This window comes from Perna viridis, chromosome 8, assembly GCF_037379345.1.
Source record: "Perna viridis isolate PV_CMFRI_1.1 ecotype Kerala chromosome 8, ASM3737934v1, whole genome shotgun sequence".
In the NCBI taxonomy this organism is placed as follows: Eukaryota; Metazoa; Mollusca; class Bivalvia; order Mytilida; family Mytilidae; genus Perna; species Perna viridis.
In genome coordinates, this window is record NC_142452.1 from 48,089,213 (window position 1) to 48,106,135 (window position 16,923).

Here is a 16,923-nt window from a genome sequence, read left to right on the forward strand (position 1 = left end):
TATATTTTCCCACTTCCACCACCTTGCGAATATAATGAAAATTAAAACCTTGCGAAATCTGTTAGGATTTCATTATTGTCCCATAAATATTTCTTAGACAGTCCTATCTATCTCCCTACCTAAAGGATCACAAGGAATTCCTTTAAATATAATCCTATAGTTAGTAAGAAAGACAGCTCCTTCAGCAGGAAGTAGAGTAGGACCTCCAAGGTTCCCTCCTGTACCCTCCTCTCGTCCATCAGGCAGGAGGTACACCCTTAACCCATCCATTATCACTTCCTCTCCTTGTAGTAAGGTTGGCTTCAAGATCTTTGGCTGTAATAGCAAGACAACATATTTACAAACCCCTAGCTTTACATATCACAAATTATTGATGTTTTTGGATATTTAAAAAAACTTTTTTTTCCGATGCAATCAGTATAGTTTTTTTACCCTTTGACCTTAAGGAGGCTCTTCTATGGAAACACAAGTCACCTGATCCCAAATTTGTTTCCCAATTGGCCAAATACTAATAACTGAGTGGCATTTAAAAAAACTGAATCGAAACCATGTGCTCATTTCCTTGAATGAAATGTAGAAACTTATAAGTAAAAAGAACAAAAATTTACAGTGTTGGCTATCCTCTTTTTTTTTTTTTTTTAAGATAGTACTTGTTTTAAATTATTCACTAAACAAAAGTTTAAACTGAAATATAATAAACCAACAATTTGTTTGTAAGTGACTTGTATATACTTTTGCTCGTTTCATCATCTAAAAAAATGTCCCCAAATAAATATATCAGGTTAAAAAAAGTGAATGACTTAACATTATATAGCCATGAAATTAGAACTGGGATCAAGAAAAGTGAAAATATACAGCTGTGAAAATATGTTGGTGTACAGTAAGCTAATATACTGCATCATTAAACCAATAAGACTATTTCTTTGTACTTGTCTGTTGGTACAAGTTTTTTTTTTTTAATTTCAAGTAGTAGTCTTAGTAAGAATCATGCAAATTCTGTAATACACCCCAAAAAAGGCTACACATTTGAATTTTTGTTATTAAGTTGCTTTATATGTCAATAGATGAAATGTATAATTATTCATTCCCATCTGTCTGCTGATAAGAGATAATCCACTATGAAAATCCAACAGTTTCTATTGCATTTTGGTGTCATTTACAGAGTTATCTCCCTTACTTTTGAATTCTACAGTACATTCTATATAATTCTCCTAAGAACATGGATTTTATGAAAAACCACATGTTACTTTCTGTTTACTATAACATTTTAAACAAAACATCAAAAATGAAAATGTGAAGGCTTTCCAACCATGAATCGCATTTTGCATGATTCTTAGCAGGAGTATTACTTAAATCATAAATTGGATAAAGCTCATTTCTTGCCTAATGATAGTGTTTTCTTTATTTGTCCTTACCTTCTGTATGGGAGGTAATCTCTTACTCTCTTTATGGACTCCATCTAATGTCTCTATATGCATAGCAACCACTCCTGCAGAATATAGAAACAAATGTTACAAGATCAGACTAAATGTACAGACAAATAGTCTTTAACAGCCATGCCAAGTAAACATGAATTACCTCCCCTTGACACAAGCAAACCCATTTTCCCCCCTTTTTTAAGGAGGTAATAATAACTCATTAAAATCTTTAAATGTATTTGAATTAATTGAGATTTTTACAGAAATTTAAGTATTTTACTGATTTACAAATTTTCATTTTTACCTCAACATAAATAATTACAAGAATAAAAAGATTAAGAAACCATGAAATATACTACAAGTACAGAAAATACTAAAATATAAAAAGTGGGTAGAATTGCGATCATGCCTCACATAAGTTAAATATTCATATGTACTCAGCAGGACTGAAAAACTTTTGTACTAATCATATTCTCTATTTGTACAAATGTTTTAAGTGTGTTTTTTTTTAAGCAATATCTGATTTATGCAAATGATCTTTTTTTACAAATTGGCAATAACATAACATAACATGACTGCAAAGTAATATGACATTTTAGCCAAATAAACTCAAATTCAAAACAAATTGCAGATATTCAGAAAGTAATTTTCTGTTATTCAAAAAAATGAAATATGAAATTTCCAAAGGATAAGGTAGGATAAGGGCCATATTTAGCCCCCTATTTTACAAAAAAACTAGAAGCCCTGTTTATCACAGGAGCCCCCGCCTCATCTGTTAGTAGTGATTATTTTTTTTTAGTACATCAAATGCGTCTGTAAGACACTAATGATGCCCCCGCTCGCTAGATTTGCCACATTAGGAACATATTTATTTTTGTATGAAGACATGGTTTGCAGATTCAGAAATCCTTCAAAGACTTGTGTTACTCATGGTCTAGGGATCAATTTGGGGATCAGAAATTCCTAAATATTTGCATAACTACATATTGTATCCTGGCCACATAGTGTCATGAAATTCTGTTTGGTAGTGTCAGACTAGTTGCAATGAGAAAAAGGGGACCAATGGACGTATTAATGGACGCATAAAAAATGTTAATACCCCCCCATCACAAATCCCTAACTTTGTTGCTTGGGATATTTTTCTGACAAAAATAACAAAGTCTTAACTATCACCCAGTTCCGTAATTTTTCATGAAAATCAAGATCCAATGACCTTGCACACCATCATTATGTGTAGAAATATCCTCCAAAAAATATTTTAGTTGTAGTTCAAAAACTACAGAAAGTGATAACCATACAAGCCATATAGCCCTATTTTTGACGAAAATAAGTCTAACGTTCACCAATTTCCATAATATTTCACAAAAATCTAAATCCTTTGACCCAGCACACCTTTATCATGTGTTGAAATAACCTGTAAAATATTTTAGATGTAGTTCAAGAACTGTTAGAGGAGGTAGACGTACAAGCCATGATCCATATATTTCTAAGTAAAATGAAAAAGTGTAACTATCACCAATTTCCGTCATATTTCACGCAAATCAAAATCCTTTGGCCTTGCACACCTTCATCATGTGTAGAAATATCCTGTAAAATATTTTAGATGTAAATTCTTGCACTGTCTCTACCTGAATTTCATTTCCCACACTAAAATTCCAAGCTGTCAGTCAAACTGATGTAACGTTGCTTATATCAATCTGTGTCTGTCGTATACTAAAAGTAATGTTTGATCGTAAAAATTGGAAATTGCCAAATTGGGAAGTATACATAAGGTTAAAAAAAAAAGCAAAATCCTTTGCAAATAATTTTTGACCTCACCAGGAATCATGGTATGTAGAGCTTTGATATGATCCTGTGTTACTTTACTGTCATTACACACTTTATCTACAAATCGGGTGACAAACTTCACAACCCCTGCTCCAATGTCAGAAATCTCAGTCTCATCAAATCCACTTTCAGCATCTACACTGTCGCTCCCCGCTAGACTAAAATAAGATATTGAAAACAAAGGCTATCAAAGTTGGTCTATGAAGCAATGAATTACACGTAAATACAGTCACAAAGATAACTATTGTAAGTTCTAAAATTATTGCAAGCATTTATTATTGCAACATTGTAATTTCAGCTGACAAAAGCAATATTTTTTGCGATTCTTTGAAATTGTTCACAATTAAACATTTTACCCCCAGGAATAATGTTTAATTGTGAACAATTTCATAAGTACTAATTACTGCAATTTTATTTCAGTCTCATTTTTGCATTAATAAATACATTGCAATAGTTCACAGTCATCCTTTTAAGATATATTTTATTTACAAACTTATGAACTGATTTAGATCTGACAAATCAGAAATTGTATCAATGGGAGATTTTAAAAATAGTGTCCTTTTTTAAAATCTATCACTATTTGACCTCTACATTACCAGACATGTTTTAAAAAATTCCATTAGGATATAAATAAATTGAGGATCTTTACAGAGTAATAAGCCCAAGAAATGTTCATTTCAATGAAATTATAATTAGTTTTAGCAAATTAACAAGGAAATCTAATCTTTATTCCTAAAGTGGTGGGTTCTTTGATATCATAATTCACTCACTTCAAGGACTGACACTTAAGGTTCTGATAAATCCAAATCTAGGACATCATTTGTCAAGATAATTTTAGTCAAGATGTTAAGAATGCAATTATAATGTTCCTGAAAACTTTGCTTATTTCTTTATACAGTATTCTACATATATGTATGTTTCCTCCTTCACAAAGCATGTTACTACAGCCTTATTTTGTTAACAGTTTTCTTCCTACACAAAGCATGTTACTACAGCCTTATTTTGTTAACAGTTTTCTTCCTACACAAAGTATGTTACTGCAGCCATATTTTGTTAACAACAGAAGTGACAACATCAAATTTTAAAATAACAGATTTTTGTTCGGAAATGTAAATATTCTGTAGCCTAAATATCAACTGCAGTGTAAGCTAGCAATAATTTGTGACATATTGCCAGATTTGAATGAAAATTTAAATATTTTATGTTAATTAGTGTTGGTATTTAGCTGGATCATGGCATAAAATATCTCAATTCATCTAAATTTAAAGAAATTGCAATTTTTTCAAGAAAACTAATGCTAGCTTGCACTGCATAACACATTTAGGAACAGAGCTACATGAATTTCAGACTTCAAATCTTGTTTTGGCAGCTGTAGATTTGGTATGAAGTATGTTGTTTATATTTTTGTTGTCAATATTATGTAGAAGTTATAAACATTTTTTTCTAATTTTGACTTGTGCTTGTGTATAAATACAAATAAAGATGCATTAAGTGATATGTCAGTGCTAATTTAAAGAATGATTAAAACTATTTCATTTCATTAAGGATTATCCTAGTTACTGACTTTAGCTGAACCTTAATTGAATGCATGATCAAATATCATTAATGTTCTCCACATGTGACTTAAAGTTCAAAGAAAAAAAAAACAAGTAATGAAGCCTCATATCACTCAATATTTAAAATCATTCAGTAAAGTTTGGATTTATTTTCATATGAAAAGGAATTCCTATATACAGAACTTGTACAGATTAGTTTTGATATTCAATAGAACTGACCTGGCTGTAATATTGCTATTGCTGTTACTTTCCCAGTCAGAGTACGTCTTCAGATTTGTTTTAGTATCAAGAGGAACCCTCATGTAGACCATACGGTTGGCGTAGTGTATGGCTTGACTGTAGACAGTCGATTCTTCATTATTAATCATCTCCTCTTTCTGCTCATTTGTCATATTCGGCCAGACCCGCAACTTAAGAATTTAGAAATTATAGTATCAAACATAGTACAAATAACCATTTTCTTTCTGGTAAGAGTTGTATAAATCATTTCTTCTATTGAGACAGTCAAATTTAATTTTCAACATGAGAGCTGTAATAAGCATGTTAAAAATATAAATTTTACTATCAAGAGTCGTAAGATATTTTCTGTGAAGAATTGGCTGTTTCTCCCATACAAGAATACATCTGATATAATTATTATTGTTGTTGAATCCAAATCTTTCTAAAAATCAAAATTCTTTGATTCAAAAACCAAGATAATCAACACCATGCAATAAGAGATTCTGTTTCTTCATGCAAAATATATTTTTGTGATTCCCATTTTTAGAAGGGATCCTTTCTTGTGCTAAATTCATTCATGATGTCATCAATTTTTATGAGGATTCCTGGGTTTGTTCAATGCCCTGTGTTTTCTGAGACATATGGGGACATTTTTTTTCTAGCTGTTACAAATTTTAAAATCCAAACACTTCCAAGAATTAGCAAATAATTCATATTCATAAGGCCAATTAAATGTAATGGCTAGATTTTCATCCAGGGGTCCACAAAAAAGTGGGATGGGTTGGAGGATTTTAATTTTCATCCAGGGGTCCACAAAAAAGTGGGATGGGTTGGAGGATTTTAATTTTTATTTTCTTTTTTGTCCTGTGACTTGTCTAGAATTACAAGATGCAGATGGAATTGTCATTTCAAACCATCAAACATTTAAAACATAAATTTTCTTCCATACATATTGATATTAAACCATATGTTTAACCATCGCATACCATCTTCTATTCTGCTTATTCTGACAGACAACGCAAAGTATAGTAAAGGCCAATTTTGTCACAAGGAAGTGTAATTTACTCTAAAACCTGTACCACACTGGACAGGGACATGTAAAAATCCAGAAATTGTAAATTTGAAAAAATAAAAAAATTCAGGATGGAAATGAAAATCTATCAATTAATTTTTATTGGCATTTCCTGGGTACCTGTTCAGCTGCTATTTCTAGAGCACCAATCTCTCTGGGTCTGATACCAGATCTTCTCTTTGTATCCGGTGTGGTAGAAGATCCTCTGTTCCAGTTTATATTCAACTCATTGGGCTAAAAATAAAAACATTTCAAAGAAATAAGAGTTAATCTTTCACTGAATAAAATTAGCAGAAGTGCAAACTAATATTAAATAACCTACGCTCTTTCCTATCTTTGAGTCCAAATGAGCAAATTAAATGAAAAAATTTGAATTTTCAACTTATATTCAGTTTTGATTGTTTGTTTTTCCGACACAGTCAGTATTGAGTTTGCTTTGATATCACGTGACATCCATGATGCTTAACCTTGGCAACCTAACTGATGTAGCTTACAACCTCGCATTTCATTGATCAACTGTGATAGCAACTGTAAAATTACAGCTCCATTGGGGGCATTTGTGTCTGGAATATTTTTGATCCCTTTATCTTTTATAAATTGGATAATTGGAAATAGTTGGACCAAAAAAAAAATTGGGTATTAACAAAGCAAGGGTATGCGTCCGATATCTTTTTTCAAAGAAAGTTCTTGTTTTTTTTGGTTTTTTTGTTTGGTTGTATTTGATTATCTTTCATACACTGTTTATCCTCTTTGTAATTGTTTTCTTCACATTGCCTTTTGAATATTGCTGTAAACAGTCTTATCTTAAATTTTACCTTTGCACAATGTGCATGTATATTCTTCTTTCATTATACACAGTAATAGCTGAAAGAAACTTTGACATTGCAAAGTTAAGAAAATTATTTCAGTTTTTTATGTTTGGTTATGTTTGCCATATGAAACAATAAAAAAATAAAATACATTACACTTACACTAGATGGACCATACAAGGAATCTTTATCTTTGGAGAGATTGTGTTCCTCATAGTGTGGAGCATAAAGTTGACGAATCTGTTTCTGAACATCCTGATAGAAGGCAGCCTCCCAGAACTGGATATTGCCCCACACTGCATGTTCTTGGACACACGTGTAGGCAAACTGTATCACTCCTGTACATAGTTTCTGTAAAACCACACAATATCATCACATTTTAGAAACAATAATTATAAAGCACATTGTTAGCAGGAGGTGTAATAAAATATTACCTCTTCCATCTTTTTTTTTTACATCTATGAACTCATTAAATTTTGTTTAAAATACAAACAATACATATGTCACAAGAACCAGGATATTTATTTTGTATGGCCTGTGGTTGCTGAAGGGTAAAATGGCCTAACCTACCTTACATAAAGAGGTTGCTGAATGTCAAATGGCTTAACCTACCCTACAGAAAGAGGTTGCTGAAGGTAAAATGGCCTCACCAACCCTACAGAAAGAGGTTGCTAGAGGTAAAATGGCCTAACCTACCCTACAGAAAGAGGTTGCTGGAGGTAAAATGGCCTAACCTACCCTACAGAAAGAGGTTGCTAGAGGTAGAATAGCTGCTGCCACTCCATTCTCATCCATACTTGACTCGTTCTGTAGAGCACAGTTGAGTAGTTTGACAATCAAATCAAACTGTTGGTGCTCTAACATGGCTCTGTTACTACGAATATGGTAACTAAGTTCCTGAGTCAAAGCTATCCTAGCCACCCGACTCTTTAGAGCTCTTAGTACTGCTGGAAATATCTGGAAAGAAACAATAACATAAAAAACTGAAAAATTTTGTGCTGTTTTTTACCCGGCAGTTTGTGCAATCAACCTATTTTCACATAGTTTTGAATTTGCGACTGTATCTAGCATCATGTTATAACGTTCTACAAAGAAAATAGTCAAGACTGTTTTATTCTTGAGTTGAAGGTCTTACCTAAAAAATATCAGTATAGAGTAACAATAGAGATAACATGCTGCTGGATAACCAATAAAACTTATGGACATTTTTGCAAGATGTTATTTTGTTTAATTTGCTCTGTCAATCAATTTGTGTGGGTGCAAACTTGCAGTCAGATGTCTTTGAGATTTTACAAATTAAACAGGAAATTTTGATGTTAGGGTCATTTTAGCAGATATTTAATTTCCAATAATTTAGCAAAAGTTCTCCCAAGCAAATGTTTCCACTTAAAGAGTACCAGTTAGAAAACTATTTTCTAATAATTTAATTTTATTGTTTATTACTCATCTGTGCATGACAGGTTATTTTCCATAAACTAACTTGGTACTGTGTTGTCAATAATGTTCATTGGTCGGCAGTCCGCAATTCAAATAATTCCGAACTGAATAAGGCTTCGATGAAGACACAAATCCTAATTTTGACATTAATTAATAGAAATTTAATGATATGGAGTGCTTTTAGTTTTTGAACAAGTTATGCCCGCATAACCTGGTAAAAAATTTAAAACAATCCATATAATTAAATTTTTAATCGATTAATCATTTGATCATTTCTATAAATATTTGAAGTAACTTTTCCTTACAATTCTGCCATCTGAGATCTTATTTTCAAATATAAAGTTGACACAGTTCCTGAGGACTTCAAGCCTCCTGGCATTATTGTCAACTATCCTCTGCCTCTCTGTGAGGGAGGTGGCAGGAGGTCCTATAGGCACTATCCTCAACTGATATGGTCTCATGTTACTGAATCTAAAAATAAATTATTCTGTATCTTTTGTAGATGTAAAATACATATTTAGTACATGTAATATACATGTATATCTTGAGAACCCCCTAAATATATATTTATTACACATAAATAGAGAGATAGATAGATAGATAAAGTATCTTTTGAAATAAAAAATCACAAAATTTGAGTTACAACCAAAACAGGAAATGCCAGATTTTCCCAACTTTTAATTTTATTTTATAAGCCATTTCATACATCCTGTGGCAGTTTCATCATGCTTCCAAATAAAAAAATTATCCAATTAATGTAGCTACCGAATTTTACATGATGTTTTAGTATGAATATATGTTTCTTTCCTTAGACATTTTTGTTGGAAATACCACATCAAGGTAAATAAATTGACCGATCAAGTGCAAAATATCGATCTTTTGTCAAAATTCTACTGGAATCTATGACTAAAAAACTTATCACACGATTTGACCTTCAAAATTGCACTGCATACTATACATAAACACTGCATACTATACATAAACGTGTATAAATCAAAATACAGTATTTAATGTACATGTGAAATATATATTTAGTAGATGTAAATGATATATCTATTACATGTAAAATTCAAGGAACAGTTACAAGATATTGTGAACCAATCAACTTTTACACATTCTTATATTTGCAATACAAGGAGGTAGACCTAGCATAAGTTACAAAGATGTTTTTAATGGAATGTTGAAGGAGGTATACCTAGGGTAACGGACATAACTCTTGAAATCAGTAATATGTTTGTATCAAATTCAATTTCACCAAAGCCTATCAAGCTTTCATTTGAAACAGAATGAAATCAGTCCAAGTTACATTGATGCTTACATGAGATTGATGTAAAATGATAAGTACAAACGTTCCAATGATTTGTAAGAGTTGCATGCCTTACTCTAGGTCTACCTCCGTAATACATCTATCCAACTTCATGGTAATTCAATTTTGCATTTTACACTCTCTCAAAGAGTTATCAAAATATGAAGTGACCTATTCATGACAATATTTCTTGTGTTTTTTGTTGTTTGCAAAATTAGTGGAGAGGAAAAGTCCCAAAAATTAGTTTATTTTCATCTGGGGAACTTACTTAGATTTCAGATTGTTTTTAGCAATGCCCTCATCTATAACTTCCTGTACATGTAACCAGTCTAAATATGGGAATTGTGGCTGATGTATTCTACTATATGCTCCTTCTGTTGGCTTTGGAACTTTCTGTACATATGGCTGGGGGTTTGGGTTTTCCTATACAAAAACAATTTGCATAAAATGATATTAATTATCAATGATATACACATAAAGATGATTTTATTTCATGTTTAGAAAAATATACAAGAGAAATGGACACATAATTCATACTGTGAAATAAATTTGGAAAGATCAGGAGAATTTTTCATTTTTAATATAGATCTGTTTTCTACAAAGTTGGAAAAAGTAATGTATGCTGCACAGAACCTTTTTTTTTAATCAGTCAACAGAATAGAAATTTGAAAAGAAAATGCATATATACCAGTGCTGTACACATAACTTTCCATAATGTACCTGCTTGATTGTGGATTAGCCAAATATCTCATAAATTTCAGGATAACAATATTTCCCAGCAGGGTACAGACCCTACTTTGTGCTGGCCAGAAAGACTGAACCAGGTCATTATTGTGCTGGCTCACAGAAACAGCCTGCAAGTAGGCATGCCACTCTGCCTGGACACAGTATTCTGGCTCCAAGCAAACCAGTCATTAACCCCTTAAATACAGATTGCTTGACATAGAAGTGACCAATCGAAGAGACCCTGCTTTGTACTAATCAGACACACTGATCCAGTTCATAAAAACAACAGCCTGCAGAGAGGCCTGCCACTCCACTTGGACACAGTATTCCGACTCCAAGCCAACCAGATACCTTCTTAAAAACTGACTGCTTGGCATAGAATCAGTGATTACCTTTTGATGAATTGAATAGACCCTGCTTTGTACTAGTAGGACATGCTGACCTGGATATTTATTGTGCTAGCTCTCAGAAACAGCATGAGCTAGAAGGATATGCTGACCTGGATATTTATTGTGCTAGCTCTCAGCCTCTAGGTAGGCCTATCACCCTACTTATAAACAATATTTTGATGCTGAGCTAGCTAAACATCACTCTATCTCCAAATACAGTGTGCTTGGTGCAGAAGCAGTGAATACCAATTTTAAAGTCTGTAGTGTGACTTGGCTAGGGATCGAACCCACAACCTCCCCACTCAAGGTACATATGCTACCTGAGACCACTGAGGCTGTTTTCAGTAACAAACCATTAACTTTAAAATTTTAATTTCCGATTTAAAAAATAGTTCTAATCCTATGTAATACAGCATTAACTTCAAACACTTACATTTGTATGAAGCTGTTTTGCTAGTTCCTTAATATTGTCCAAGTGTTTATTCAAGTCTCCCTTTTCCTCCGCCAGTAAATCTTGAATTGTTGCATAGATCTCATCAAATATATCACAGACACGATAGGGAGGGCCCCTCTCAGCTACAAATCCACTAAATGCCATACAGTCTAAAACACGTACTAGGAACTCGTCCTCAATAAATCCTCTTGTACTAAGAAAATTTGCCTACAAATTAACAAAGGAAAATCATACAACATTGTAAACATTTTTTTTTTCACTACTACCTTTATTTTTTTAAGTACCAATGCATGTAAAATTCAGACATTGCCAACGGTAGAGGTGATTTATGGTGCAGAAAAACTCACGGAACAAATGATATTTGTAAGTCTTTGTATGCTATATTTTAACTTAACTATAATCCTTTCTGTATTCAGATCTTTATTTTTAAGAAAAGCATATTCATCTAAAATCAACAAATTCAAGAACAATAACTCTTGCAAAGTGCTAATTTCATACACATTCTTTATATTTTTATCTCAAAAGTGTGACAATCAAATGATAAACCAAGTCATGGTTACGTGGCCTGTAAATTTAGTGGCTTATCATATTGCATAAATCACCTCGTCTGATTTTTACAACAAAAACTGCTACTTAACAGAAATATTTCTGTTGAAGTTGAGATGTTTTTGTTGTGACAAAAAATGACCATAGAAAGTGAAGAAAAATTTCTCACTTGAGCAATACAAAATGTCACGAAATCTCGGACATATTTCATCACCGTCCAGTCAGTAAAGAGTCAATAGTCAATTTGACATTTAGTTGTAAGTGCATTGTACATGTAAATTTTTAACATTCTTTATTTTACCCCATTCAACTTGTTAATAGAACAAATATATCCCATATGTTAAATATCTGAAGTAACTTAAATACAATCAAATTGATTTTAAAATTTCAAATTCCTGAAAATTGAAATCACTGAATGCAAGGTCTCCTTACAATATTTCAGTGTAAAAATGTACTCACCTAAGGCTTGTTTATTTCTACATACCTTGTGAAATGTGATAAATGGTTCAGGATGAATACGAATAACTGTTAGACATGTTCTGTACCCTGTCAACAACTCAGCAAACAAACGAATAAATACAGCTCTGATTTCTTTATCCTGAAAAGCAGTCATTTAACAATTACAGCAAAACCTGTTCACACTGAACCTGGATAAAAGAGGAACCAGTTTTAACAATATATCTTCTTTCATCTCAGTTTCAATGCATTTTAGACCAAACACATGCCAAAACTGAATATTTACAATTACTGTGCATATCATTAAAATATGTTAATCTGATTGGATAATCGGCTGTACACCTGATGTTTTATTAGTCAATGAAACACATCTTCTATTCATATAAGCCACGCCCACAGTTAAGTGGACTACTTTTATTGATCACTGTGTACTGTCAATTTTCTATTTATTTCTTAAATACAATAGAAAAAAAATTATAGTAACGTATGAAATGTAATAATAGAAATCAAATGTTTCTTTTCTGATGTTTCATGTGTGAGTGAAAGTGTTGATCAGTTACATGACATGAAGCATTCCTTAGTATATATTTAAAAAACATTAAAAAGGGATCTGACAGACATGAGATGCTTCAACATTATATCATTTTGACTTTAATCATGTACAAGGAATAAAACATCATTGATTGAATTATTATTAGTATAGTAAATGTAATAGTTTTCATCTAGTTTTAAGTACATATAGATGCCTGTTTCATTGGCTGAATCAAACTTTTTGTCTAATTTTACAGACAAAGCAGTATCGGAAAACTAGATTCATACACAGGCTAAATATTTTTATACCAAAATTCACATGAAATTCAACTGAATTGAGTTAAATTAAACCTTCAAATGAAATTTCACAGAAGTTAATTGAAGTGAATTTTACATTAAAGTCACAAAAATTCCATGTTAAATTTACATAAATTTCATGTGAAGCATGAGTTGCATGCTATTCTCTGTAAAAATCAGGCAGTGGAAAAAAAACACACATAAATCTTATTCAAAATGTTATCTGAAATGCAGAAATGGCATTCATTACTTTTTTAAGTGTCAGGAATTTAAGGAATAAATTACATGAAATGTATTATGATTTCATCATCAGAGGGAGATAACTCTCCCCCATCATTTTTTTTTCAACCTTACTTTGCATCCTCTGACACATCTAAGATGAACAAACTGTCCATTCATCTTTAACATACCATAAACAATGTTTCCACATAGTACAATTCATGTGATTTTTCTGAGCATGATTCATTATTTTTCAATCATGTTTTATTCTTACAGATTCAAGTATTTAATCACATTACAAACCTTCATCTCTAGACTAGTCTGTTTCTTTGGAGGTGAAGGAGGAAATGCCAAGTCAGCATTAAACAAGTCCATGTTCAGTATCTAAAAATAGTCAAGGGTATTCCATGTGATTATAAATAAAATAAGTAAAGCTTCTGACCAATAAGTCAAACAGTAATAGTACCACAAGCTAGTTAACAGAAATATTATCACACAACAAGGATTTCTGACTCATTTTTTTGGCTTGTTAGATCAGCCATTAATCTATCTTCTGCATACAACTTGCTCCACAGAGATTAAGTGACTATCAACTTTAAAGTTTTGGCCTGAGTTGTATGCAAGCATTTGCAGCTGACTTTTCTGCATATTGACGAAATCTGTTCAGATGATGTCCATAAAAGGTCCATCATTAGAGATCACAAGCTCATGTTTTCCAAAAAAAAAAAAAAAAAAATTGATGTTGGTTTGTAACTTACTTAGACCTGATTTTACAAGGTCAACAAACAAAGTCGAGTTTGGCAAAATTGGAAGGAAATGTACATTAAAATAAGGAATCGTAACGATAGACTTCGGATTTGAAATAGCAGAATTCCCCTAAAAAACAGAAAAAAATCATGTCTGCTAACTGAAATTGATTAAATTACAAAGCCTTTAAAATTTTAAAGTAGAGGGGAAACAACTCTTTGATCTGTTCATAATTTAATTGGAGGTTTGCCTCGTGCATTAGAGTACAAAATCAAAATATGAAAATAGCAGATCATGCATAAAAATCAAATTATAGGGCAGAAATATATTGGTAGTTAAATATTAAGTAATATGAAAGTATAAAATCATGAAAAAAATATTATTAATAAGCAAAATGGCTATGACATGAATCCATGGTTTTGCAGTGAATGAACATATGAAGACCTATCAACATTATCAGAGAAATGTATATAAACTGAATTAAGAATCAGTCTTTGTAAGAATCAGGCAGTGGGTGAAATATGGTATGAAAAAAAAAAACCAATCATTTTGATAGTGTACTTTGATTATTTGCACCATCAGAAACAAGGAAAACAGACAGGGTTTGCCATATAATGTTGGTGCATTGAGTTACAATTTCTTTGAAATGCACTGAAAATGAACATTTCAAGGGCAATAACTCTGTCAAAACCTCATTTTTCTAAAATCCTATTGAAAAAAAGACAGTGATGCAGAGATCATATAATGACACTTTCAAATAGAGAAAGCATCATTGAGTGATATTATATTGTCAGATCGGTGGGTTTTTGACATGCATGTTTCCCATTTTGACTGATTCTTAAAAACACTCACACTCAATTTACAGACTGGGATGATTTTTAGATGTTCTAAAGTTCTGCTTGCCATGCAGAAAGATCAGAGAAAATGTTTATACTGAAACCATATTTACCTCCTCAACCTACATTTGTTTTATACACTTTGTAAATGTTAATGTCATTTATGAGTATACACGCTTTTAAGCTAGTTACTGAGCATGCTCAGTAAGTACATTGTAATCCCCATACTGTAAATTCAAACTTTATTATAAATTTTGGTTGAAAATGGTTAGAATCATTTCAGGAAAATTGTTGAATGTACCTCAATGAAGTATTGACTAAGAGCCCCTCATAAACATGGCATGAAAAAGTCTTTTTTAGCATTACATAGTCATTAAACTATCTCAACTGGAGAAATCTGTTAATTTGTTGGTCACATTGAAAAATTGCACTGATATAAGCTATTTATAAATATATCAACAAAAAAATACTGAAGCGTCAGCTGTAGGATGATTCAAATACACCAAAGTCCAAAAACAAGATGGAAACATGAAACAAAGATCTGCATACACAATGTAACAATCTAAATAATAGTTGGACAGATACAACAAAACATAACCACGAAAACGTACACCATAATTGTTATTTTTAACTTATTACCATATGAAGAGATGCCTTGGTCCGACTGAGTATTGGTTCAGGTATAAGGGGTATATTTACACATTCAGGAATCTTGATGCTTCCGCCATCTAAATCCACAACTATCACATCAAGCTAAAAAAACACAAGAGTCAGTTATCATGTATCTAAAACAATCTCAGGCACACTAGAGGGATTCTAAGTTCTCTAAAGAGGCTCTGCCAAAAAGAGAACAATGATGTCTTCCATTAAAGTGTCTCAGATTTCATACTCTATCATAATTCAACAATTTGTATCTTCACTTTCTTATAAATTTGCAATATATATGATTGGTAATTTTTTTTTGTATTTTATTACCTCTGGGTCTATGCCACTGCTGGTGGATCATAGATCCCAAAGGGAATTCACAAACCCAGCAGTCCAACCCCGAATAATATAAGATTTTATTCATCATATTTATCAAAATTTGCAGTATTCCAAATTTCAAAATACCTAAAACATTGAGGCTTCATACCTTGTATTGTAAATGGTAGAACCCCTCAGTCATGGATTTAGCTTCCTAATTCCATAATTTTTAATTTGAGTACTTCTAGTATACAAGGTTTTTTTCAATGAGATCTTCCTACATATTTGATTCTAATGCAGCTGATGAGAGGTTACTCCTTGAAACATATGTATAGCATACTGAAATTTGCTATAAATATGATTGGTATTTTTTTGAATTTTTTTTTTAATAATTTGGTAAGATGACATCCTGACACATAAAACACACTGGGTCTATGCCACTGCTGGTGGATCATAGATCCCAAAGGGAATTCACAAACCCAGCAGTCCAACCCCGAATAATATAAGATTTTATTCATCATATTTATCAAAATTTGCAGTATTCCAAATTTCAAAATACCTAAAACATTGAGGCTTCATACCTTGTATTGTAAATGGTAGAACCCCTCAGTCATGGATTTAGCTTCCTAATTCCATAATTTTTAATTTGAGTACTTCTAGTATACAAGGTTTTTTTCAATGAGATCTTCCTACATATTTGATTCTAATGCAGCTGATGAGAGGTTACTCCTTGAAACATATGTATAGCATACTGAAATTTGCTATAAATATGATTGGTATTTTTTTGAATTTTTTTTTTAATAATTTGGTAAGATGACATCCTGACACATAAAACACACTGCCTGTACTTTTCCCTTGTACTTACAACAGTTTGTAATACTTTAAATATATTAATTTTTGAACTGAACTAATTTTCGCTATTTTCACTGTGGACAGAAAAGTACGTAAAATAGTACTCACAAAATTAATTTTTAACACTTCGATATGCTCACTATTTCTGGTAATTGTGAAAATTGATACCGGCTAATATGTTCACTCGACACAATCCGCAAAAATAAAGAACCACGAAAATTATTACATTTTCAGAATGTTTAATTACAATAATGAAATCTCAG

General features: G+C 31.9%; 1 protein-coding gene across 8 annotated transcripts in view; it reads right to left on the reverse strand.

Annotated features, from left to right (window-relative positions):
• LOC148610793 (myotubularin-related protein 13-like) overlaps positions 1-16,923 on the reverse strand; it is a 76,560-nt gene that overhangs the window by 38,747 nt on the left and 20,890 nt on the right. For all 8 annotated transcript variants that reach the window (XM_088596164.1, XM_088596162.1, XM_088596160.1 and 5 more), the window contains exons 8-20: positions 15,485-15,598; positions 13,566-13,646; positions 12,244-12,357; positions 11,193-11,420; positions 9,913-10,067; positions 8,644-8,809; positions 7,640-7,858; positions 7,064-7,252; positions 6,213-6,326; positions 5,021-5,211; positions 3,237-3,403; positions 1,416-1,489; positions 120-315 (exon numbers count right to left, since the gene is read on the reverse strand). In XM_088596164.1, coding sequence (XP_088452290.1) covers positions 120-315; positions 1,416-1,489; positions 3,237-3,403; positions 5,021-5,211; positions 6,213-6,326; positions 7,064-7,252; positions 7,640-7,858; positions 8,644-8,809; positions 9,913-10,067; positions 11,193-11,420; positions 12,244-12,357; positions 13,566-13,646; positions 15,485-15,598 — 2,008 coding nt within the window. The remainder of the gene's footprint in view (positions 1-119; positions 316-1,415; positions 1,490-3,236; positions 3,404-5,020; positions 5,212-6,212; positions 6,327-7,063; positions 7,253-7,639; positions 7,859-8,643; positions 8,810-9,912; positions 10,068-11,192; positions 11,421-12,243; positions 12,358-13,565; positions 13,647-15,484; positions 15,599-16,923) is intronic.